The following is a 24,491-nucleotide window of genomic DNA, read 5'->3' on the forward strand; positions in this document are numbered from 1 at the left end:
TCTCAGTAGCCCAGAGTGTACAATGAAAATGAAGCTGGGGTCCACTGGGTGGCTTTGCAGAATACTGCCACTACTTATACGGTCCCTCAGGAAGATTTAATTCAAAGTGTTACATAAGGTTTAGCTTGACCAATTACATTGAGGATAAAGATACTAATTTGCATCTACTTGAGGGAGAAATGCTCTCCCAATCTAACCTCAGTTCTTTCTAGTCTGGACAGACATTAAAGGATTTAATGCCACTAATTGGATCAGCTTCTCATTCTCTTGTGAACTCCATCAGTTGGATGGAGGAATGTGGATGGGGCAATGTGTCGTGGAGCTCCCATTGAACTCAGACAAATGTGATAGCTAATATGCCAGTAGAATTGAACTTCATAGTATGGAGCTATCTATACGTATAATTCACACAGACCAGTGGGATGTTGGCGTTTGAAATCCATTTGAATGTATTTCAAGGGACAATTTTGTATTTCAAGGGACAATCTGTTAGTACTAGAGCTGTCAAACAATTAAAATTAATCACAATTAATTGTGTGATTAAACAGATAATGCTGCCCGCTTCTTGTTTACAGTGTCACCTGAAAGTGAGAACAGGCGTTCGGATGGCACTGTTGTAGTCGGCGTCGCAAGATACTTACATGCCAGATGCACTAAAGATTCATATGTCTCCATCTTCAACCACCATTCCAGAGGACATGCATCCATGCTGATGATAGCTTTTACTCAATAACAATCCAAAGTAGTGCGGACTGACTCATGTTCATTTTCATTATCTGAGTCAGATGCCACCAGCAGAAGGTTGATTTTCTTTTTTGGTGGTTTGGGTTCTGTAGTTTCCGCGTTGGAGTGTTGTTCTTTTAAGACGTTTGAAAGCATGCTCCACACCTCATCCCTCTCAGATTTTGGAAGGCACTTCAGATTCTTAAACCTTAGGTCGAGTGCTGTAGCTATCTTTAGAAATCTCACATTGGTATCTTCTTTGCATTTTGTCAAATCTGCAGTGAAAGTGTTCTTAAAATGAACAACATGTGCTGGGTCATCATCCAAGACTGCTATAACATAAACTATATGGCAGAATGCAGGTAAAACAGAGCAGGGGACATACAATTCTCCCCCAAGAGTTCAGTCACAAATTTAATTAATGCATTATTTTTTTCATGGGGGTCATCAGCATGGAAGCATGTCCTCTGGAATGGTAACCAAAGCATGAAGGAGCATATGAATGTTGAGCATAGCTGACATTGCAAGGTATTTACATGCCAGATACAAAAGTGCCATGCAAATGCCTGTTCTCGCTTTCTGGTGACATTGTAAATAAGAAGAGGGCAACATTATCTCCTGTAAATGTAAACAAACAAGTTTGTTTACAGTGATTGGACTTGTAGGCTGTGAAGTTTTACGTTTTTTTGTTTTTGAGTGAAGTTATGTAACAAAAAAAAAATCTACATTTGTAAGTTGCACTTTCATGACAAAGATTGCACTACAGTACTTGTATGAGGTGAATTGGAAAATACTATTTCTTTGATTTATAATTTTTACAGTACAAATATTTGTAATAAAAAATGATATTCACTTTGATTTCAATTACAACACCGAATACAATATATATGATATAGAAAAACATCCAAAATATTCAATAAATTTCAATTGGTATTCTGTTTAACAGTGTGATTAAAACTGCGATTAATTGCAATTAATTTTTTTGAGTTAATCGCGTGAGTTAACTGCCATTAATCAACAGCCCTAGTTTGTACTTAAAGCAACCAGTACATTTTCTAATAAAAAAAAAATTACTACCAGATATTTTAATTTGAAAAGGGCTTGACTTTTAATTTCATGTGTCTTTAAAGGGTATTTGCAACTCCAGTCTGGTATTGGAACAGCCATCTTCAGTTGTACAATTGGATTATAGCCAGAAAGTGCTGCTGGTCTCTACTTTACAGAGAACACTACTTTTTTACACAGAAGAAAAATCTGTCAAGCAAGTTGGAACACAACCCAGAAAAAAGTAACTCTCAAATCTTAATGCAGGCACATCTGTTAATTCTAGCTTTTCAGAATAGACTGTAGAGACCTAGTGATCTGAGCAGTGAAATTAATACAGTATCGTTTTCTGCTCAAACTTATTAGCCACAGCAGCCACTTACATTAATACCCACCCTTAAGAGTTTTAACTATCTTTAGTCCTTCAATTATTTTTTTTTCAATGAAATTACTCTGACTTGTTGAAAAATACGATTGTGACTGTGTAACCCTCTGGCAACCCTGCATAGATTTTTCTTTCCATTTAAACTAAAAAGTTTAACTTTCTTCCCACCAACTTGGGAGCTGCTGTGGCTTGATACAAACATAGCGGTCACCAAAGAGGGTTCACTTTTTGTGGGTGAACTTTTAGAATTCCTGTGTAACATGAAAGTGATAGAATAGCCTCAGTTAGACCTTTCTGCTATGATTGATTCTTTAATAGTGAAAGGATACAGCAAATATTTAAAAAGATGACTTAAGTTGAAAGTACTTTCTTTGTTTTTATTATAATAAAAAAAATCCTGTAACATGGTTTTCTGGCATGTCCTGTTGCTTAATCTTTATTGGATATGGAAGGAAAAAAGACAGTCTGAGAACTGAAAGATGTTGTCAATAATTGTATCTGTTTACACAGCCTGAGGATATTTGAGTGTTGAAGGAATGTTTATAATACACCTATGTTAGGAATATGCCCATGTTTGTATCCCGTGACTAACTTGGTCATAGGGGCATCATTTTCATGACATTTTAATGTTCAGTTTTTGTCCTGGTGGTTTCCATCTACTTTCAGGGACCCTCATTTTACAGATGGGTGAATTGAGGCATAGAGTGGATAAGTGACATGCCCAAAGTCACACAGGAAGTCCCTGGGAGAGTGGGGAATTGAACCTGGGTCTCCCACATCCTATGCCATCTGGGCTATAGTAACTCTAATACAGCTATTGTGACTGGATTATTTCTGTAAGTGAGGGGACTCATTCCATTGCTTGTAATGCCATTGGCTTGTGGGGAAACAGAATACAAGATTTGAGTTCTGCCCACTGGTTGCAGAGGCTGGAAGTCACCCATCGTCATTCCCTAGTGATTCTACAGTCAACTGAAGGTTCAGCATATTCTGGCTCTTAGGGGAGCAGTGTGCAGACTTTCCCTCTGGAGGAAGGGTCACTGCAATAAGGGATCTCTTTTGTGGGAAGAGTTGAGGAAGGAGGGCATCATCACAATTGTGAGATGTTGGGAGGACACTCTTCTCTCAACTCTTGGGAAAGTTGTGGGTTGGAGAAGACAGAAAGAGAACAGTTCAGTGTTTTGAAGCTATATCTTGATTAATACATGTTAACACAAGCTCATGTGTTGCAGACTATGGATTCCCATAATACCTTGTTGATGGAAGCAAAGGAAAATACTGTTTTGTTCAATTTGTGATTGTAAACACAGTGACTAAATACCTTCGTTTCTCCTTTTTTCAGTTTTTTTAAATTGTTTACAAGTTTCTTACAGATCTTTGTTTACATCTTAGCACTGGCAAATTTGGAGCATGTTTTATACCTGGACTGTGTAAGCAAAGTGACCTGACACTGTTTGCCTCAAGGCCTGGGCTCCGCCTCTGGAAGTCTGATGTCCATGGAACTGTGCAGGCCACGTTTATTTTAAAAGATGTATTTGCTGGAGGAATAAAGCCCTTTGAACTGTATCCTCGGTTGGAGTCATCTGACAAAGGAAGTTACAGCTTCCCAGAGAAACACCTTGGGCTCATTTCTTGCCTTTCCCAGGAAGGATGGGTGCTGAGTTGGAACGAATATAGTATCTATTTATTTGACACTATGAACCAGGTAAGTGTATCTAGTGGATGAATATTTCGTTCCTTAACAGTTTGACGATGTATCAGTATTAACTCTTGTCTGTATCTGCATATTTGTCTGCATTTGTTATGTTGTGGTGACCTAAGAAAAGGTGTTACACTTTTTTTAATAAAAGGTTTTCGTTAACTTTGTCATAAAGATAAAAGATATCTAATATCTACAATAATGTATACTATCTAAGGTTTACAGTCCAAAGTACAGAAATTAATTGCCTAAGGTGAATTCCACACACCTAGGAAAATGTACATGTCTAAAATTCTAGTTGTTTATGCTTAAACTTTTTTCTTTAAATATAAAGGGAGTTGTCAATGTATAATAATGTATTATCAAATGGTTTGTCCTCTCCCTTCCATTACCCTCATCACCCCTTTGCAAAACTTACCCCCCCCCCCAAGTATTGCACTAACATTCTTTAAAGAGAAAGCTATAAGCGGTGTCTCCAATTTAAAAGGTGTATATGAGAGAGAAGACACATGTTTAGTAGTGTCATTATTATTGGGCTATCCCTCTATTTTGGTACAAATTAGATTGGCGATTTGTGGTCAGGAGAGCTCTTCTCCCTCCCCAAAGCACTCTCATTGAAGTTCAGTGATTTGATTGAAACCTTTTTGGACAGGAAATAATGAATGAGCGGATGGTTCGAGTGTGAAAATCCACAGTAGTGTAAAATTATGATAATGTCTGGTAGCTGTATGCTTCATTTGCATTTTTTTAAATACTCCTTGTGTTTGGGGTCTCCATACATCTCAGTATGAACTCTTCTTTGCTGGTGCTCAGCACTATTGAAAATCAAGCCACTTATTTAAGTGCTTAAATATGGACATAGAAGCCTGTCTTTAATCATCCATTTTTGAAAATATTGGACTCTGTATCGCAATTCCACTTTACATGCTGTTCATTCACTTAGCATCATATGGAGGCCATCTCTTCTTCTTTTCTGTTTTTCTTTTTCCATGATCCTTTTTTTCTTTCTTTCTGGAGTGCTGGCTCCTCTTTTTCTGTTTGTATACCTATAGACTTACCTAAAATCCAATAAACCTTTAATAATAAGGAAAAAAGCATGCTAAAAACCCTGTCTGATCCTCCCAGCATATCAGTAGTATAAATAAGGCCCTACAAATTTCATGGCCATGAAAATTGCGTCACGGGCTGTGAGGTAAGCCCTTCCCTGTGAAATCCGATGTCCCCTTGTTCCTAGGAGCATCTCGGCAAAGTGGGCTCCTAGCTGCAGCTGGGCTGGGGAGGGACGGGACTTGTCTATTCCCTGCACAGCCGCTCTGGGGGGGGCAGGAGTGGGAGGGAACCAGACCCACCTCTGGGTGTCTCCCCCTGCTGCAGGACGTTCTGGGACTGGACAGCAGCCCCAGAGGTTCCTACAGCTGGTGGAGGCTTGTGGAGTTGGATCCGATCTTCCCTGTGCTGCTGGGAGCACCCCAGCAGGGGGCTCCTAGCTGCTATTCCCGGCAGGGCTGGGGCAGGACAGGACTTGCTCTCACCCAAGAGCAGCCCTGCAGGGAATCTCTCCTCACCTCCTGTTTCCCGCTCGCTTCCTGTCCCCCTCCCTTTGCAGCTGCTTGGGGAGGGGACATTGTACAGGAAACTGCCCCCGGCTTCCAGATGCAATTATTAGCTTATTTCAATAAAAATAAAAAGAAAAGTGAGGCACTTGACTGAATTTTTTGATTGACACTTTACAGCAGCAAATCACATGCAGAGCTCAACTCACTGATTGATAGATACGGACACTGGGGAGGTTTTGTCGTGTAGTGATATCAATTGACTGCCTACCAGAAGACTTGTGGAATTACTATAAAATGAGTGTCCAAAAGAAATAAATTTGGCTTCCAAATTCCACATGCCGCTGGTGACACACTATTTTGTACAAGCTGCAGCGTTTCATTGGATCACACACATCGGACAATGGTTCAGTGCCCCTTAGACTCAGAAACCTATCAAAGCAGAAAGTAGTGCATTGCTGGTAAACAAAAAGTTAAAATAACAAAATACAGTTTGTTTTTTTAAGAAGACGACAGAGCTCTGAGATCCATCATTTAGCTATAATGGAACTTGTGGATGCATTTACAAGTGCTAATACACCATTGGAAAAACTTGATCACTCAAAGCTGCATGAGTTCATTCAATGGAATGTACAAAATGCCGATTGCTTATCAAGTGTGAATAAGCTACGACAGAACTACCTTCCAAAGGTTTTTGCTACACATTTTGAGGTGTCAAAGTCTCAGATTAATTCATTTGAGTCTTTTGCAATTATTTCAGATGAATCCTCTGAGTAAGACAACTGTGTTCGGTTTGATTTTATTTCTGACAAGGCCAAAGATGTACAGACGGGAACAGATGTACTAACCGTGCTCACCGACTGCATTTATCTGGATGCTAACTACACTGAAGTTTCTCAAGCAATAATTAAAACTTTGACAAAGTTCGCAGTATATTTTGAAACTCTGTTTTCATTAGTGACAATACAACTTACATGATGAAATTTTTCAAATTGGTTCTCCAAGGTCTAATGCCAAATGCTGTCTATATTGCATGTATAACTTCTCTTGTCAGTGAGCTGTAGAGATGTGAATTTGGTAAATTTGATAAACTGGTCATCTACATTAAAAAGATCTTTTAAACACTGCCCTAGCTGCAAACTTCGATACAGGCAGTACGTTGCAAACACAACTGACCTTGGAGAACAAAAAATTGCAGTTCCCCCAGAGCCAGTAATTACTCATTGGAATTCCTGGTTTCGGGCTGTACAATACCATGCAGCTCACCTGAAGTACTACTTTGAGTTCATCTCAAAAGAACTGACACTGAAAATGCAGGTTTTAACAGAACTGTCAACCCTTCTAACAATGCTCAGCTGAATGAGGAAGTTCAGTTTGCCAAAAATGCCACAGGACTCATGGACTTCACCACTTGGTTTGAATCTTGAGACATGTCACAATCCACCAAGCATACAACAAAGTATTGGATGTACTGTTCTGGGCTGAAGCACAGTCAAATGAAAATCGCTCTGACAATGCTGAGTTAAATGCCAGTACTCGGCAAGTGTTTTCTTGCATGGCAAAGAAGCTCAGACAATACTGCTATGGGGAAGAGTCATCTGACGTAGCAAAAATGGCACAGAAGTTTCAGCAACCTGCAGCAGGGTTCCTAAAAGCAGTGCGTATCTTTGACCCTGCACAAATGCATCTGTTGGTGGTGGTTTAACCTCACTTAATGCAATTCCTGGCTTTGATAAGAATTGTAGACTGGAGATGCCTGCTTAAAAAAATATTAAGAAAAAAGACTGTAGTTTGCCTGTGCTACAGTTTTGGAACTCAGTTGGAGGCAGAATCCCCCATCTTGCCAGACAGCGCTGAGCTAGCCTTGCAATTCCAACCAACTCCGTGGATGCAGAGAGAGCAGTGTCTAAACATGGACAGGTGTGTTCAGCACAGAGACGGAATGAAGAAAGACACAGTTGCTGGATGCTCCATGCTGACATTCGATGATTAACATTTGAAACCAGAACTTTTTTTTTCACTTGTTTTTGTTAAGTTAAGGCAGTGGCTCTCAAGTTTGAGGCTACCAATTGAGATCACTATCCTACAAAACTGTCTGAGGCACATATCTACCAATCAGGGAGTTCAGCCCTGAGTGTTTGCTTCTGTCAGGTTCACATATTTTTTCTTTATTTTATTGAAATACGCTAATAATTGCATCTGGGAGAGGGGGCGCACCCTGTACAGTGGCCCCTCCCCTTGCAGCTGCAGAGCAATGGGGGCAAGAAGTGAGGGGGGATGGTGCGGAGCTCTCTGCAGCTGGGAGAGGTACTTAAGAACAGCCATGCAGAGGAAGAGCAAGTCTTGTCCCTCCCAAGCCAGCCAGGACTAGCAGCTAGGAGCCCCATGGCTGGGGCGCTCCCAGCAGCATGGGGGAGATCAGACCCACCTCCATCTCTGGGAACCGCCTGTGGCTGCAGGAAGCTCTGCAGTTGCTGCCTTCCGAGTTCAGCTCTGAAAGCAGCACAGAAATGAGGGTGGCAATCCCATGACCCCCCCATAACAAATTTGCGACCCCCCCCCCCATCCCCTTTTGGGTCGGAACCCCCACGGTTACAGCACCATGAAATTTCAGATTTAAACATTTGAAAACATGAAATTTACCAATACTCAAATCCTACGGCTGTGAAATTGACCATAATGGACCATGAATTTGGTAAGGCCCTAAGTATAAGTAGTCATTTTTTAATTAAAGCTCTTCACGTGTTGGTTTTTGTTTTGTTTTAAACAGGCTATGATAGGTGGCTTGGAAGGATCTGGTGATATTGTGTCTGTGTCGTGTACCAACAATGAGATTTTTCTCTTAAAGGGAGATAGAGACATAATAAGAATTTCAAGTAGACCTGAAGGACTTGTATCAATAGGTTTGTATAGATTTGTCAACTTTAATTTGTACATTTTTAAATAAAGTAGTGCATGGAAAGTGGTGTTGTACTGTTCTTTTAAAGAAACTTCCTCCAGCAACTTTTGTAGAATTGTCTCCCTGTTTCTTAAGATTATAAAAGGCCTAGATTCTCAACTGAGCCAAGTGTCTGCTTTTTATTGCTGAAAAAGGTAACTATTAGGGAAAAGGTTATATAGCTCTTTGCTTCTGAGGGTGGCTCTGCATTGGCCATGACTTGGGAATTGCTCTAACCTATTCTATCTGGCAGCAGTCCTCAAGAAACTACATATGAGGTTGTGATTGCTGGAGTGGAGCACACTCTAGCTATGCATCATCCCTTCCCTTGGTAATGTTTCATTGACAGTCTTACCTAATTTCTTGTAGGTGTGTTGGATAATGACAGTTATACTCCTTGTGCTCATAAAAGTGGCCATAAGTATGGGAAGCAATCATAAGCACTGGATGAAATTGTGTCAGACTAAGGTCTTACAGAGTTGAAATGAACTTGTTCATCTTATTGGTGCTCTTTCTGTAGTGGAAGAAGGCAGTATGAAAAATAATGGATAAAAATAAAACAGAAGGAAATATGCACTTGAACAATTTTAAAATATCAAATGTGTCCACAGATGGAAACAAAGATTCAGATATGCTCTCATGCAGTGCAGATATCACTTTAGAATGAGAAATAGACATCTCTCAGGCATTACTTATAGTTATATCATTTGGGCTACTTAATGCCATTTGTGTGTGTGGTTTTGAATCTTTGTTCCAGTACCAGCAAAATACTACTAAAAAAGATATACAGGTGTCTCTACAAATTCTAGAGACTTATTCTCTCTCATTTATCTTAATGCATAGATGTGCAAGAATAGCTTTATTGAAACAGCGCTTCACCCACAGGCCTCTTGTGATTTTTTTTTTAAATGTTCTGGATACAGTAGTAATGTAAAAAAAAAATCATGAAAATTAAATTTTTAAAATGCTCTTGGATGCAAGACTAGAGATCCAGACAAATATGCAACCTCTAATTCTGTGTGCTATTGGGAAAGAAGTCCTCTTGGAACATGTTTTCTTTGATTTTGATCACAATGGTTTAACTGGGGGATTAAATTTAGGGGCATGATCTTGAAAGGTGCTAAATGCCTCAGGGGAGACAATGGGAGTTGAGGGTGTAGGAGTCTCTTAGCACTCCACACAGTTGGGCCCTGAAACCGAAGGACTATGTCTCTTTCAATATATAGGCATAACTTCGGATAACATTAATGGAAGCGTTGTGGAGACTTTGGGGCATGAATTGAGCTATTGCTAAAATAACGTCATTTCAATATAGATCAGATATATAAGATTACTGCACAGTATTGATGTGAAATGTTGTTGGTTTAGACAGAATACCTTCTGGGGATTAAAACCTTACTTTTCTTAGGATGCTCTCCAAGAGCTATACTTCTAATTACTTAACAACTTAGTGTTTGTTCTTTTTTTGTTTTCTCAGTTTCAGATGCAAATTCAAAATTGCTGAGTCCGTTACCAGATTTGAGTCCCAAATTGCAGAGTCCACTATCTGTGGTTGTATCTGTATTGCCTGGCCCTTCAGTGGAAACACACCAAAAAATAAAAATGGTTCCTTCCCCCAAAATTATTGGTGATAAAAATGACACTTATTCTTCAGTGAAAGATGATCTGGAGATAACACTGGTATCAGAGAAAAGTCTTGATAGAGTGGGGGACTTAAGCAGTGAAACAAGAAAAAGAGGCTGTTCAGTAGCTAGTGAATCAAGAAGCAGGAGCAGTTCAGTAAATTCTGTGGACAGTGGCTCTAGTCTCCTGACAAGTGGAGACCAACTATTATCTGAAGTGCATAGAGAGATTCAACCTTCTTCACAACGGTTCAGCATAATCAGCTGTGAAGACTTTAACCAGGAACTCATTGTAAAGCCCATCAAAGTGAAAAAGAAGAAAAAGAAGAGACAAGGTAAAAAAAAAAATACGTGCTCTAACTCTGCCACTTCTTAGAATTATTGTCACCTTTTGGTATCTGTTTCACTAAAAACATAAGTTTTTGTCTGGTTTTAAAGACCAGTGTTACGTTTATGATATGTCTTTCAGTAATCATTACTTGTCACCTAACGGTAATTGATCTGTAGTCTTGCCCTTTCACTTGAGGATCAAAGCCCATTAAGAAAGTAATAAACTTGTATCTTTACAAGAGGGTGTCATTTTTCTCACTGCAGACCTACTTGCTTTTTATTATTTCTATTCTAATTTTAAGTTTGTTTCTACATTTATTTGTAACATTATGCAAAGCAGAAAAAAAATCTTGAGTATAAAAAAGGGTTGATGCTAATAGCTTCAATTCTGTTTTATTGTTTAATCTCTTTTGTTACACTTAAAATATTTGACTGTTTTTATATTCTTACTATTAGCAACCATAAGCAACGCTGCTTTGCCAGATAAAAAGCATTTCTTTATGTACCATGGATTAGATTTATAATGTCAATTCTTATTCCTAGTAATGAACTGGTATTACAATTTTGAATTCTTGCCTTTTAAGATTACACTGACAATTCAAATAAAACCGTAATCAAGCTGTTTATATGTGAGTACAATACTCCTGCATTCTCACTCTGTCAGTTTGTGCCACCCAACAGAGAAGTGATATAATTCTTAGTGTCAAAATTTGGACTAACTCCAGCTTCTAAAAATGTTTCCTGTTTGCTCATTAACAGTAGAAATATTTGCATTCTTTTATTTTCATTGAACTTGGATAAATTTTTGTTAATAAGAATATTTCTTTTTTTTTTTTTCTTTTTTCTCTGAGATCAGAAAATGTGACCAGGAAAAACCACAGTTCTCTGGAAAGTACACCAAATTATGAGCGTCAGTTTTCTGGTGATAGTGTACATTCCCTAAATGCAGATTCATTGTCCATGACTTCTAGTCTAATGAGCTATAATATAGATCACTTGAGCACAGGTTCTCCAGATCAGGAAAGTGAGTTCAGTGTGGAGTCACATGCTGTCTTGCAGGAAGATAATGGCTCGGAATCATTCAGTGTGCTTCAGTCTCCATGCATTAGTACAGCAACAGATTCAGAAGAAAATGGAGGTACAATTGAATTACTAAAACTTCCTAACAGTGACAGTGGAATGAATACACCAGCTGTTACAGCTACTCTGATATCCAACCCTCTCTTAATCCTCACTGAAGGCGTAGGGGGTAGCGATGATACAGAATGTAATCCAAGCCTGCTTTCTGAAAATACTGAATGCCATTACAAATTGTTACCCCAAGAGGAACAACAGAATTTTCCTGTGCTACGTAAAGTAGATGAAACTTTAGCTAGAATAAGTCTGAAGGATACTGAAAATGCTTTTGAAGAAACTAAGATCACAGATGAAGTGTCTTTGGGTTTTAATACATGTGGTGCTGAAAAATCTCTGACACAGGAGAGAATTGATGACGCTCACAGGGGAGAGCAGTGGCCACATTGTTTAATAAATACTACCTCAGAAAACCCTACAGATCCCAAGCCTGACATCTCTAGGCAAGATGTGTGTTCACAAGAGGCTGCGGTTTCTGGGTGGGACTTGGAGGATGCAATCAAAGCTAAGTGTAGTGCTGCTGCTGAATGGGTAACCAACACACACAATACCAGGACTGAGAAATCTGCATCCAGTGATGAAGAGGATATTTATGGGCATGGACTACCATATTCGTCTTCAGAGACTAGTGTGACAGAAATTGGGGGAAGTTTTACTTCCCAGGATATGACCAGAACAAGCCTAGATGAAATAATGCTCTTAAAATCAGATCAGGTATGTGTTTTATTTATAGTTAAAATAGGTCAGGTGTCGGTATTCTAGAAGAAGCAACCACAAACATTTTTCTTCAGTTCTTTATGGAAGTGTTTTCTTATCATTGATCCAGCAAGTAAAATTCAAATAAGGAGACTAAGCATATCCAATACACAATGCAAATTATTATTGCAGACTTCAAAACAATATACGGCGGGCTATGTTTTCAGTGTATTAACAGGCATTCCTCCCTCAGCACCTGTTCAAAAGGAGTTGTTTGTCCTAAGTCAGTAAAAATGCTGCTGTTAACCCAACAGAATGCAGTACAATACCAAAAAGTGCTCTAAGGTAGCATGATCATTTGAGTTTCTCGGGGCCCAATCCTGCAAGATGTTGGATACTTTCATCTCTCATTGATTTCAGTGGGAATGGAAGATGCTGAGCATCTCACAGGTTTGGGGTCTTAGTGCATTTCTATTTAATCTTTGCCTGTTTAAATCGTAAGATGACAGAGCAGGGACTAGTGTGTCTTTTTCATGTTTTGTACAGCAGTGAGCACATTGATGCTGAAAGAGATCTTGTCAGTTACAACTGGGTTTTCATGTTTAAAATGTTGAGTTTTTTCCTTCCTCTGTTCCCCCTTCCACCCCCCTTCACTGTTGTTGTGTGGAAGAGAGCCACAGAAATAGCAAATTTAACTAATGGACTGTACAGTGGAAAGAGTGAAACTTACTACAAAGGCCCTGATCCTGAACTGCTGATGAGAGTTTTAACCCTGACTTTATTTGTAGCAGGGTGAGGCTCAAAGTGCTATTAAATACACAATGTAAGCAAACTGGAAAAAAAAAAAGTCTTGTCTCCTTCAGCTACAGTAACCTTTTGGTGTAACTTGTATCAACAGGTAAAATACTTTCAGATGAAGGATAATTTTTGACTTGATGTCCCAAATAATACTCTGCAAACTAAATAAAAATGTAGCTGTGTTCATTTCCCTTAAGTGATACACTCTATAAATAGTGAAAGAAGGCTGTGAATTTCAGAATCTGGAGGGGTAAACCTCATCTTCTGCAATATTTTGAAATGCACCTCAGTATTTTAGTTGATGTACAGGCTGTGGAGCTAGTTGTTATACAGGACTCAAGCTTGGTAATATAGGCTCTAAAATCCATAATATTCCATTAACAAGCTTTGAGTTTTATTTATTTATTTTGTATAGCAGAGGGACCCAAGGGTGTCAAAGCAGGCAATTTATCCTCTCTCCTCACTCAGAAGCGTGTATTCTAAAAGGGCCATTTTCCCCTGTGTTAAATGATCATTAAAACATTAGTGAGGATTGGAAAGCTTTTGCGTATTCCATTTTGGTGTTGCTGTTTACATAAGTAATTTATTTGCTTCTATCAGTTAACAGGGTGATATTGATGGATTTTGGACTGCCCTAGGGAAGAGGATGATAGTGTGGGGTTTTGTTTAATTTATTTTTTGGTGAGACTCACGATCCCAGCTGTCCATGAGTTATTCCTAAATACAGGTAGCAACATGTAGCACTATGTACTCAATCAGCTGGCTGGTGATAAGATTGTTTTATCAAAGGCATTTATTCTTTCGATGTAATTTAATGTTTACATTCTGATTCTTAAAAAATACTTCTGCTGTTTTATGTTTGTATGCTGTGTGTAAGACTGTTTCTTGTATAATTGAAGATACCTGACATTGTTCTGACTCTCCAGTTTTTAGTTTGCAGAAAGCTGGATGGGATATTCTGGCCCTGGCTATGGGATACTCAGCCTGGTTGTCTCAGAAAAGTATATTTGGTGCCTGGACTACAAAGGTAGTCTCTTCTGTAGTGCTTTACCTAGTGCAGGTCTGCGGTGGCAAAAGTTTGAAGATGCTGTCCAGCAGGTGGCAGTCTCGCCTTCAGGTTGGCTAAACTGCATTTCACTTTTTTGTTAACCTTTAAAATTAAAATGTATAAATTTGTGCAAATTAAGCTCTTTTTTGTATAACTACATATGGCGTGTATTCCCTCTCATCTCAGTACTTTGTGTATCCGTGTTTATAGTAGTCAGTGAGGATTGCTCTGCTGTCTGTAATCTGACTTGTTTTATGAAATACACCTGGACTGAGTTCCCCAATTCACTTGCACAAACAGCCTTTTAACAACTTTTAAAAGACAATCTTGGCTCATGTGACTGCATTCCTGGAATATTAAAGTACTGTTTTCTAGCATAAATGGCTGTTCTCAAAATAGCAGAATATGAATGTTTGTTGAGCAGTTTTAATGATATCGCTGATGCATTATTGAACCTTTTTATTTAAGATTATTTCACAATTTAACTATATAATGTGAGGTTATTTTCTGAACAAAACATCATGTTTTATTAGAAAAATACCTACTTTCTAATTAAAATGTAGCTTTGATATAAAGTGAACTTTCCACGCCCCCCTTCTCTCTCCATCCTGTCTCCAACCCTCCCCCGGCATACACATTCTTACATTTTGACTGACTTTTAAAAAATTTTTTTTTTTGGTTGGCTGGGAATGAAAGGCAGGCGCGGGGTAAACAGGTTTTGGATGTGGACTTGTACCCTGTTTGCCTTTCCAGATGGCTTCAGTGTTGGCATGATTGTAAGCAGGTTTCTCAACCATTTTCTCATTCTAGTCTCCTACTATAGCATGATTTCTCTTCCTGTCTCTTGCCACTTAAAGCAGCTGATAACCTTACTGCCCTGTCTAAAGGATAGGAAGAGGTACTTCTTCAGTTTCTTGTTAAGTTGTCACATGTGGTCAGTGACTGAACCCTGATGGGGATATGATAGCATTTATAAGAATATGTAAACAGACCAGAGGAGAAAACAGAATCAAATAATGCATTTCTGGGTATTGTACTTTTCTGTTCTGTGCAAAGGCTATTAATGTATCCGTATGCTGCACTGATTGCCGTTTGAACTCATGAGCATGACATACTTAAATTTTGAATTCAATTACACTGCTCTGTTACCTTTTTATGATAGGACTGTTTACAAAGCAAAGTTTGGGCCAGATTTTGAAAACTAGCCCCTGAAATTGCATCTGTAAATTCTGTCTGCTTGTAGCACTGACCTCTGCTCTGTGGAATGTCACACCTGTTCAAGTATTTTACTGTCACTCACCAGTGGCTGACCTACAGAGATTATAAACTTTAACCTTACTACTGCTAATGAGCTAATAGAGAATATATATGTTACAGAAACTTGCCTTGTGCTGCATATGAATTTTTTTTAACCTGACAACTGTGATTAGTCACAGGATTAGTTATGGTATGACTCTGTGTGTGTGTGTGTGCACGCACGCACGCACATCTGTAGAAGTAGCAGGTGTGTTTCAGAAGCTAGCATTGGGCCATCTGTAAATTTGGCCTTTTAATATTTGTTTCATTTGGCACTGGATAATGTTTGTTTGATATTTTGAAAATAACCATGACTAGAGAATGAATGAGTTAAAAACATTTTTCAGTAAGATCTAGTCTGTGGCAATATATATATGGTTCAGCAACTCTCTGTAAAGCTGGTAACTGTCTCCCTTTAAAACATTTTTAAAATGTAATGTTATGTAAGATTAATAAAGATATGCTAAATCTTGCATTTTTCTGTTAACTTGGCTGGCATTAATCTTTTCTGTTAATCATTTTGTTGTGTGTACAGTAGACCAGCTGTCTATAAAGTTACAATCAATATTTGGTCACCCACCATTGATTTTTATACAGGAGCTCTTCTCTGGAAGATTGAACAGAAAACTAACAAAGCATTTGCCTGTGGAAAAGTAACCATAAAAGGAAAGCGCCACTGGTATGAGGCTTTACCTCAGACAGTATTTGTAGCTTTAAGTGATGACACTGCCTGGATTATCAGAACTAATGGAGATCTGTATCTGCAAACAGGTATTTAAACTGTTGCCTTACAGTTTTTGTAAATGAAAATCAGAAGTGTGTAAATCTGTCAAATCATCATGATTTGGTTTAAACCATGCTCCAAATCCAGAATAAAACTGTTACTTATTCATGGCAGAGAAATCCTTTATCTTGGGAATCAATTATGAGATGTTATAATACAAGCCAGGGAAAGATTGTTTGTATTACCATAGTAACTAGCCCAAATCATGGGCCAGCACCCCATTGTGCTAGGTGCTGTACAAATACAGAACAAAAAAAACCAGTCCCTGCCCTCAGTATTTTATAATCTGAATATAAGGTGAGATAATAGATGGAGACAGACAGGACAACCAAGAAACAATGTGACACTGTGTTGGTCAGTATGATAGGCTGGGGTCTAGCACCTTAACCATTGCCAGGCTTTTTGTAGGCATCAAAGTAAAGGCGGGTTTTAAGCACGGTTGTGAATGTAAGTAGTGAGGTGGTTTTACAGACATTTTGCGGGGAGCTTCTCCCAAGCATGTGAGAGAGCAAGGAAGAAAGCATGCAGATGTTTGAAAATTTAACGAGTGGGTGATGGCGTTTGGCATGATGGGCTGATCGGAGGTGGGAGATGACCTCTGAGTAGTAAATGAGAGAGAATAGGGAGGATGTGGATAGGCTGTCCAGGTCTTTGAAATTAAAGACAAGGTGTTTGTTTGATTTGATAGAGAAAGGGGAACCGGTAGAGGGATGCAAAGAGAAGGGTGAAATGGTCAAAATGATGGCCTAGGAAAATGATCTTTGCAGCAGCATTCTGAATAGATATGAGTGGGGTAAGACTGCATTGTCAAGCTCGGAGATAAGGATATTGTAATCAAGTAATCAAGATGTGATGATGAGACCCTGGGCAAGAGTTCTAGTTGTGTGGATGGAAAGGAAGGGCCCTATGCAGAGAGAATAGCAAGATTTAGACACCGCCTGAATTTGAGGACCTAGAGGGAGGTTCAAGATGAAGGTGACATGCAGGTTATGGGCTTGAGTGACTAGAAGGATGGTGGTGTTGTCCACAGAGATTGAGAGGGGGCGTTTTGCAATAGGGAGACGACTAAGAGCTCTATTTTAGCCATATTGAGCTTGAGCTGGTGGCTAGAAATCCACGGGAGAGGTCAGAAAGAGGCCTGTATTTTCATTTGTACATAAGAAGACAGGCTTGGAATAGAGAGATGGTGGCTGAATTTGTGTTTACACACGAGATTACAACCCATCTCTGCATAGACGGGGGAGAAGAGGGAGAACAAGGACAGAGTCCTGTGGAACAACCACAGAAAGTTGGAGTGGGGACGAGGGCCCTCAAAAGGACACTCTGAAGAAGTTATTTGAGAGTTAGGAGGGGAACCAGAAGAGGGCAGAGTAATGGAACCCCCGGGTAGGGGCCGGAATGACAGGATTTCCAAATGGCTATCACAATTCTGCCTTATCTTGCACTTAAAATTGATCATATTCTTTGTTCAATTTTTTCATGTATATCTAATCTGTATGTGTAATAAAAAATTAAATATATATAAATTCTTTGTAATTGCTCTACTTGAGGAAACTTAAATATCCAGCATATTTTCAAGGATATCCTCCTTTTAAATTACATTGTTAATGGGGTTGACTAGTTAGCAAAATCAAACAACTTGCCCAGGACCATGCACTACTATTCAGCAGTGATAGCGATGGTAGCGAATGAGTTCGGTTCCATACACTGAGAGCTATGTGGAATTTTTAATGAGTATTTTCCTCTCCTGCTGGATGGTGCTTTAACGACAACAGCTTGCATTCTATCATTTGTGGATTCATAGAGAGACTTAGATGCTAAAGTAAATCCTTCAGTGTCTCTCTCTTTTAACACAAAGCAACCAGGAAGAAAGACAGTAATTGTAGGGTGAGAATCATCCCATCTAACAGTTGCACCGGGAACTTGTGCCCCAAAGTTAGAAGCTGACTACTATAACTTCCTTTTTGGTATCCCCTAGACTGATAGTCAATCAGCTACCTCTTCAGAAGCCTGAGAACTTGAGAAAAAGCTAGTTCTCTCTTGAGCCTTTCTCTCACAGACATGAAAATCAAATTTGTATATAGTTCTGGACAGGAAGGTCTGCAATCTGGAAGAATGGATGTCTAACTGTGTACAATAATTGTCTAACGTCTTTTGATATTACAAGATCTTTCACCTGTTGAATCATTTCAAGTCACTTCTAGTCTGTTTATTGATGACCATCTTATAAATGGAGATTCCTGATTCTGCTACTTGGAGGAGGGAAGGAGAGGAAACTGCAGAATGAGAATGGTGGGCTCTCCATGAAGTTACTAAACTGAAAATGTTTGAGTTAAATATTCTAGTTTGATGTACATTTTGTTTGTTAACAAAGTATAAACTGAACATTTCTACACTAAATCTTAATAGTCAATGGAGAGTACAGTAAAGTGAATATACAAGAAAATGTTAACATGCTTGTTGAATTTTTCCCTTTGTACTCTAACTTACCTGATTTGACAACACAACTTAATTACTCCTTCTCTTCTTTGTTTTGTTTCCAGGCCTGAGTGTGGATCGTCCATGTGCCAGAGCAGTAAAGGTTGATTGCATGTATCCGCTATCTCAAGTTACATCCAGAAACAATGTCGTGTGGGCACTGACTGAGCAACGGGTGCTTCTCTATCGAGAGGGAGTGAGCAGCTTCTGTCCTGAAGGAGAACAATGGAAGTGTGATATTGTCAGGTAATTGGGCAGTGTTTAATCAGAATGACAGAAAAGGTTGCTTTCGTTCCTGGGTATTTCATCTTATGGTAATTGAACCACTCATCTCTTGCTTATAAAGCATTTTGCATCCAAATTGTAATCCTTATGTTACTCTTATCAGTGCATCTTGTTACGTCACACTTTAATCAGTCAGTGGGCGAAAAAGGACACTACTTGGAAGACATTTATTGGTGGTGAATGGGGGATGTTTAACAGAAGCATGTACGGGAGGGAAAACAGGGAATTAATGAAATAGGCCTTTTTTAATACTAAATACTGTTTAGTTCGTTCATTTGTGCAATAATGGTGCTCCCATTATTTAAATTGGCTCTCCAAATATTTAATAGTTTATTTTTCAAGAGTACATGTATATGTTTACAGTTGACGTTGTCAGTCAGTCACTTACAAGACTAGAAGTTGCACTGGATATCTTACCCCCAAATTCACCTCAGATACACTGGGTAGTAGTATATTTTACTTCTGTATCTATTTTCACCAGAATTCCTGCTTTTAGCTTTATCAGCAACAGACCAGTTTGTTATGCCTTTCTGATCCAGAGAGTAGTTACATCCTGTATTATATTGTAAAATGTAGGGAAATGTGTCCATTCTTGCATAAATCAATGCCATTTCTTTCCCAATAGGTAATTACTTTAACATTAGACTTTAAGATGACCTTTGTAATTGATTTTTTTAAAGATTTGAGGGGGGGGGAACTAATTTTCAAATCTACAATTTGCATCCAATTATTACATCGAAGAAAATTGAATGTCTTCTATGTAAATACACAAGACTGACTTATAAACCAGGTATCCTGTGTGTTCTCAGACTTGACTTTTTTAGGACCGTTCAAATCAATGCAAATTGAGATTTCTGAGCTATTCTCGAAGGCAGATTGGAAGTGACTATCAGAATAGGATTGCCAACTTTAACTTTTGATTTTTAAAAATACTGTTTATAGTGATCAGTTTTCTCCGAGCTTAGATGTGTGATTGTTTCATACAGGAGGCTTTTGTAATCAAGGTCAGCTTCTGTCCTTTATTGTATAGTCATAACCAGTTCAAGATTATGCTGTCCGTGCTCTTAATGTTCTAGTCACAATAGAGAGAAACAAAGTATAATAACGTTTGTTACTGGATAACTTGGAGATGTGTTCAAAGACGTGTTTTAATTTACACGTTGGTAGTACCATATGAAGAACTTCTTTTCCACTCTAGTTTCATATTCAATTTGAAGGTTTTAAGGAAGGTTTTAATGTGTTATGTATTTTAAAATGTCTTTTGCATTTGCAGTGAAATGCAAGCTTTGGAACCAGTGTGTATAACTCTTGGAGACCAACAGACGTTATGGGCTTTGGACATACATGGAAATCTGTGGTTCAGAACTGGTGTGGTTTCAAAGAAACCACAAGGAGATGATGACCATTGGTGGCAAGTATGTACTCCTTATTCAGCTTTCAGTAAAGTCCACCATTCCATCGTTGTGATGTTTTCTTGCAGGGACCCCGACCTAAAAATATCAAGAAATAATTGCTTGAAGGCTTACAAGTATTATTAATACACTTGTAATGGAACCACCAGGCTGTGGGTGCTGAGGCCCCTTTTAAATCTGGTCCCTGAAAGGAGCTAAAAACATTCCAGTATCAGCCAGAGGAAAATTAAAACAGTGACAGGACAGTTTCCTTTAGCCAAATTTAAAAAAAAAAAAAAAATGCAGGGAGGCTGCTTTCACCTAATCGAACTATTTCCAAAGCACACAGGACTGCTTTCTTCAGCCAAAGAGCCTGTGAGGGAAAATGATGACAAAAACAATTCTTACTGGGCTTATTCTCGGGAATCAGTATAGAATCCCTGATCATGTTGTTTACATCCTTACTTATGTTCTTGGGTCTTTGTTCCCCTGATCATCTCTGGAGGAGGCGGATTGTCCACTCGTCCGCCTGTCTTTCCTGAGTGATTTAGTCAAAAATATCTTCCCCTGTGTGTATATGGAATCTTATATTGGAGCAGCATGGACAACATGATTTTGAGATGACATCTAATTTAATCAGTAAGTTGTCTTACCTTCATGCACATTCCCATAAAAGCAGGAATTGCCTCCTTTTTTGGAATGCTCCAAAGCATGGTTATATTTAGTTGCTTATAATGGAGCTTGGGCAATTAACCATATAAGGTGAGGGCCCCTAGGGAGCAGTTGCTGAAAGCCATTAACATGAATTCAAACAGCTCACGTGAGTCACATGGATAGTCTTCCTCTGGGGAAGCTAAATGAAGCTATATGAAGATCCAGGACTATATGCCAGGCTCCAGGACAATTTCAGAGGAGAGATTCTTTTTTTCCTCTCTGACCATTCCCCAAATGAGGGGACTTCAGGTGCAGCAGAGTTCTGCAGTACTTGAAATAGATAAAAATACTAAGAAATTTTGGGCAGGTGTTTATTTTTGGTTAGTTGTTTTTTTGTTTTGTTTATATAGGAAGCTGTTATCTGTTATGTGATTCTGGTTTGTAATCAAGGCTCCTAAAACTTAAATCCATCAAAACTCAAGAGAAATCAAGCTTGTTTTTTCCTCCACTCACTCAGTAGAGAGGTTCCGGAGGTTCACTCCGGAACGTTGTTTCTGATACTCCTGAACCCTATGCAGAAGGCAGATGAGGCATCTTTTTATCATAAGCATAGTTTGACTTCTATATTTGGGGCGGCAAGGTGTGGGGGAGTGAGGCTTGGTGGGGGATCCAGGTGTGTGTGGGGGTGGGCCTCCATGGGGGATCCAGGTGCGGAGGGTGAGGCTAGATGGGGTAGGGATTCAAGTGTGTGGGAGCGGCTTGACAGGGGAGTCTGGGCATGGGGGGCTTAGTGGAGGAAGTTCTGGGTGTGTGTGCATGGAGGGGTCTGAATGCAAAGGGGTTGGGCAGATGTGGGGGGCAGCTCCCCAGACAGTGACCCCTTCCCTGCCCCCATGCCTGAGGAGTGATAGGGACAGGAACCGGGGGAGGGGTGCGGAGCTTCCTGCAACCTGGGAGGTTTCTTGGGGTGAATCTGACCTGGTGCCAAATGCTCCAGGGGAAGAGGAAGTCCTGTTTCTCTTCTCTCCCTTCTTTCCTCCCGGCCACCAGCAGCTGAGCCAGGTGCAGAATTCCAGTTCCCCCAAGAGTAATTCACTCTGTCACTCAACTGGGCTATACACTGCACAGATGGTTGGGAAGCAGTTCAGCTGCCTGGCTCTCCTGGGTCACTGCTTTCTTGCCCTCCCCTTACACTGATCATGAGGGGGAAGCTTACCTGCTAGCAGAGAACACCTGGCTTCTCCCCCTCCCCAAAACATTCCTCCTTGCCCCCCATGGGTGCTGAGGGGGAAGTGAGTGAGCACCAACACCAGGCGCTCTGTGCCTGCTGGTCAGTTTCCCCACGTGGATTGTGTGGTGAGTCAACGGGAGCTGCCCCCTGCCTTCCCTTTATGCAGGCTATGTGGGCAAACTCGTCGACTGTCATAGAGTGCCTTAAGTCACTGCTCTTGTCCGGCACGTTCCTCTGCAGGGGAGGAAGCAGGGCTAAGGGGAAAATATGGGCACTTCCCCCCATGCATCACCTGTGCAACATATCTAGTTTGCCATGCTTTTTATGGAAGGTCCTGTAACTCATCCCTAGTTTAACTGATTATCCAGAACATTTTTTTTCCAGGTAAGCATTACAGATTACGTCGTGTTTGACCAATGCAGCCTCTTCCAGACGATAATCCATGCTACCCACACAGTGGCAACAGCGGCCCAGGCTCCAGTAGAGAAGGTGGCGGAGAAACTTCGAATGGCATTTTGGTCACAGCAGCTTCAGTGTCAGCCAAGCCTTCTTGGAGTCAACAGTAGTGGGGTCTGGATCTCTTCAGGCAAAAACGAGTTCCATGTAGCAAAGGGAAGTCTAATAGGTTGGTGCATTTTTACACCTGTTGTTTGTTTTCTTTTTAAAAATCAAAGAAACTAACTAGCGCATCCACTCTGCACCCCTTACCATTCCTCTAGCCTACCCATGGTAAAATTCAGCCACAGCAAATTAAAGAGCAAGTTGCAAAAGCTTCCTTTCCTTAAACTAGAGTGGGGATGCAGACAGTAATGAGGGATGCTGTCTTAACATTTGGTGTGAGTAATTGCCCTTTTAAAAGTAGTACTGTGAGGAAGGCAAGTTTGGGAGCCTGTTGCTCAAGCTTGTTATGCTTTCCACAAACATACTGCTTCTTTCAGTGCATGCACCCATATCTTGAATTAAAAAGAGTTACATATTGATATCATGCACTATAGCACCTAGCACAATGGAGATTTGGTCCATAACTAGGGCTACTAGGTACTATGTTACCTATATATGGTGCTGTATACAAGTAATAATAATAATATAGTGATCACTTTGGGAAATGTGTCTAGGAAACTGAGCAATAGATTACTACTTATGATTCAATGAGAGAACATGCTGAGACAAGACAACTAAGACAAGACAGTTAATGACTTTAGCCTGGCTGATGAATGTTGTAGCTCACGACTGATTTGATCTACTGCCAGAAGCCTCTAACCTTTGTGCTCTCATTTCATGCAATCCTGGCTTCATCTGCAGGTCTAGGTGCATTTTCAGCTGTGTCTTCAAGCCATTCTGATTTGTTCTGTCAATGTACTGCTCTAAGTAGACTTTCCCTCTTTTGAAGGAACCAGGTGAAGAGTCCTGCTCAAACAGTAAAGTAATTTTCAAGAGGATTTCTCTAGACTTGTTGAAGGCTGCTTAGAGCTGTATTCTTTCTCTGTCCTTTTGAGAGAGATGTTCCTAAAGCTATGTGACTAAACTTGGGTATAGAAACTGTCGTCTTATTCTACCAAAAAAGTTTACCTGATGGCCTCTTGATAGCAGCATATTAGCATAGTAGCCAAGTAATGCCAGATTAGTCACTCCTTTAGGATTCTCTTTCATTAGATGATGTGAAGGATTATGTAGTACTGTACCCAGTGTTTACACAGAGAATCTGTCAAAAAATACTCCTGTTCCTTCTCTGTGTGTGTGTGTGTGATTAGATTAAGATTTAAGAGTAGCTTTCATGATTCCTAAAGCACTAAACTAGATAGAAGTGCTTGACATGTATTTAAACAGGCATAAGAAAAGATTTGCAGAAAACTGATGCTGGAAAGCTTATTGGTTGACATCTAAGCCATCTGAAGAGATCTCTGCAGGTTGTGCAGATGTTTTTCTTTTAGATTTGTTTTACTTGTTGGGTTACTAATATTTTATACCGACTTTAAAGGGGAAACATCTGCATGGAATTGTATTTGTCTAATAAAAAAAGAATATTGTCTTCCCAATGAGAAGTGTGACTTGTTTGCTCTGCAGAACTTTCAGTTTGTGTATGGTACCCAGTCAGTTCAGTTTAGGTGAGATTTGACCATAAGCGCAAGAAGTTAACATTGTTTTTGTCATTTAAGTGGGAATGGGCAACATACTGGCTTTTGCATTTCACAAGACTAATAAATGACTGGCATTGCTGATCACTAAGGCTGTGATTCTGGCACAGAGGTCGTGGAATTCACACATTCCGTGACTTTCCGCAGCCTTTGTGACTTGCGCAACATCCAGTGCAGCTGACCCCAGGGCCACCTGAGTAGCTGGCCCCAGGTCCAGCCACGTCAGCCACTGTTGGAGCGGCCCTGGGGTGAGCTGCACTGGCTGCT

General features: G+C 39.8%; 1 protein-coding gene across 2 annotated transcripts in view; it reads left to right on the plus strand.

Moving 5' to 3' along the window:
- TECPR2 (tectonin beta-propeller repeat containing 2) overlaps positions 1–24,491 on the plus strand; it is a 66,168-nt gene that overhangs the window by 11,750 nt on the left and 29,927 nt on the right. For both annotated transcript variants that reach the window (XM_074956268.1, XM_074956269.1), the window contains exons 5-14: positions 1,854–2,011; positions 3,545–3,857; positions 8,175–8,307; positions 9,820–10,299; positions 11,151–12,142; positions 13,856–14,039; positions 15,864–16,037; positions 18,594–18,774; positions 20,087–20,228; positions 22,474–22,714. In XM_074956268.1, the coding sequence (XP_074812369.1) occupies positions 1,854–2,011; positions 3,545–3,857; positions 8,175–8,307; positions 9,820–10,299; positions 11,151–12,142; positions 13,856–14,039; positions 15,864–16,037; positions 18,594–18,774; positions 20,087–20,228; positions 22,474–22,714 (2,998 nt within the window). The remainder of the gene's footprint in view (positions 1–1,853; positions 2,012–3,544; positions 3,858–8,174; positions 8,308–9,819; positions 10,300–11,150; positions 12,143–13,855; positions 14,040–15,863; positions 16,038–18,593; positions 18,775–20,086; positions 20,229–22,473; positions 22,715–24,491) is intronic.

Source organism: Natator depressus, chromosome 6, assembly GCF_965152275.1.
Source record: "Natator depressus isolate rNatDep1 chromosome 6, rNatDep2.hap1, whole genome shotgun sequence".
NCBI classification, from domain to species: Eukaryota; Metazoa; Chordata; order Testudines; family Cheloniidae; genus Natator; species Natator depressus.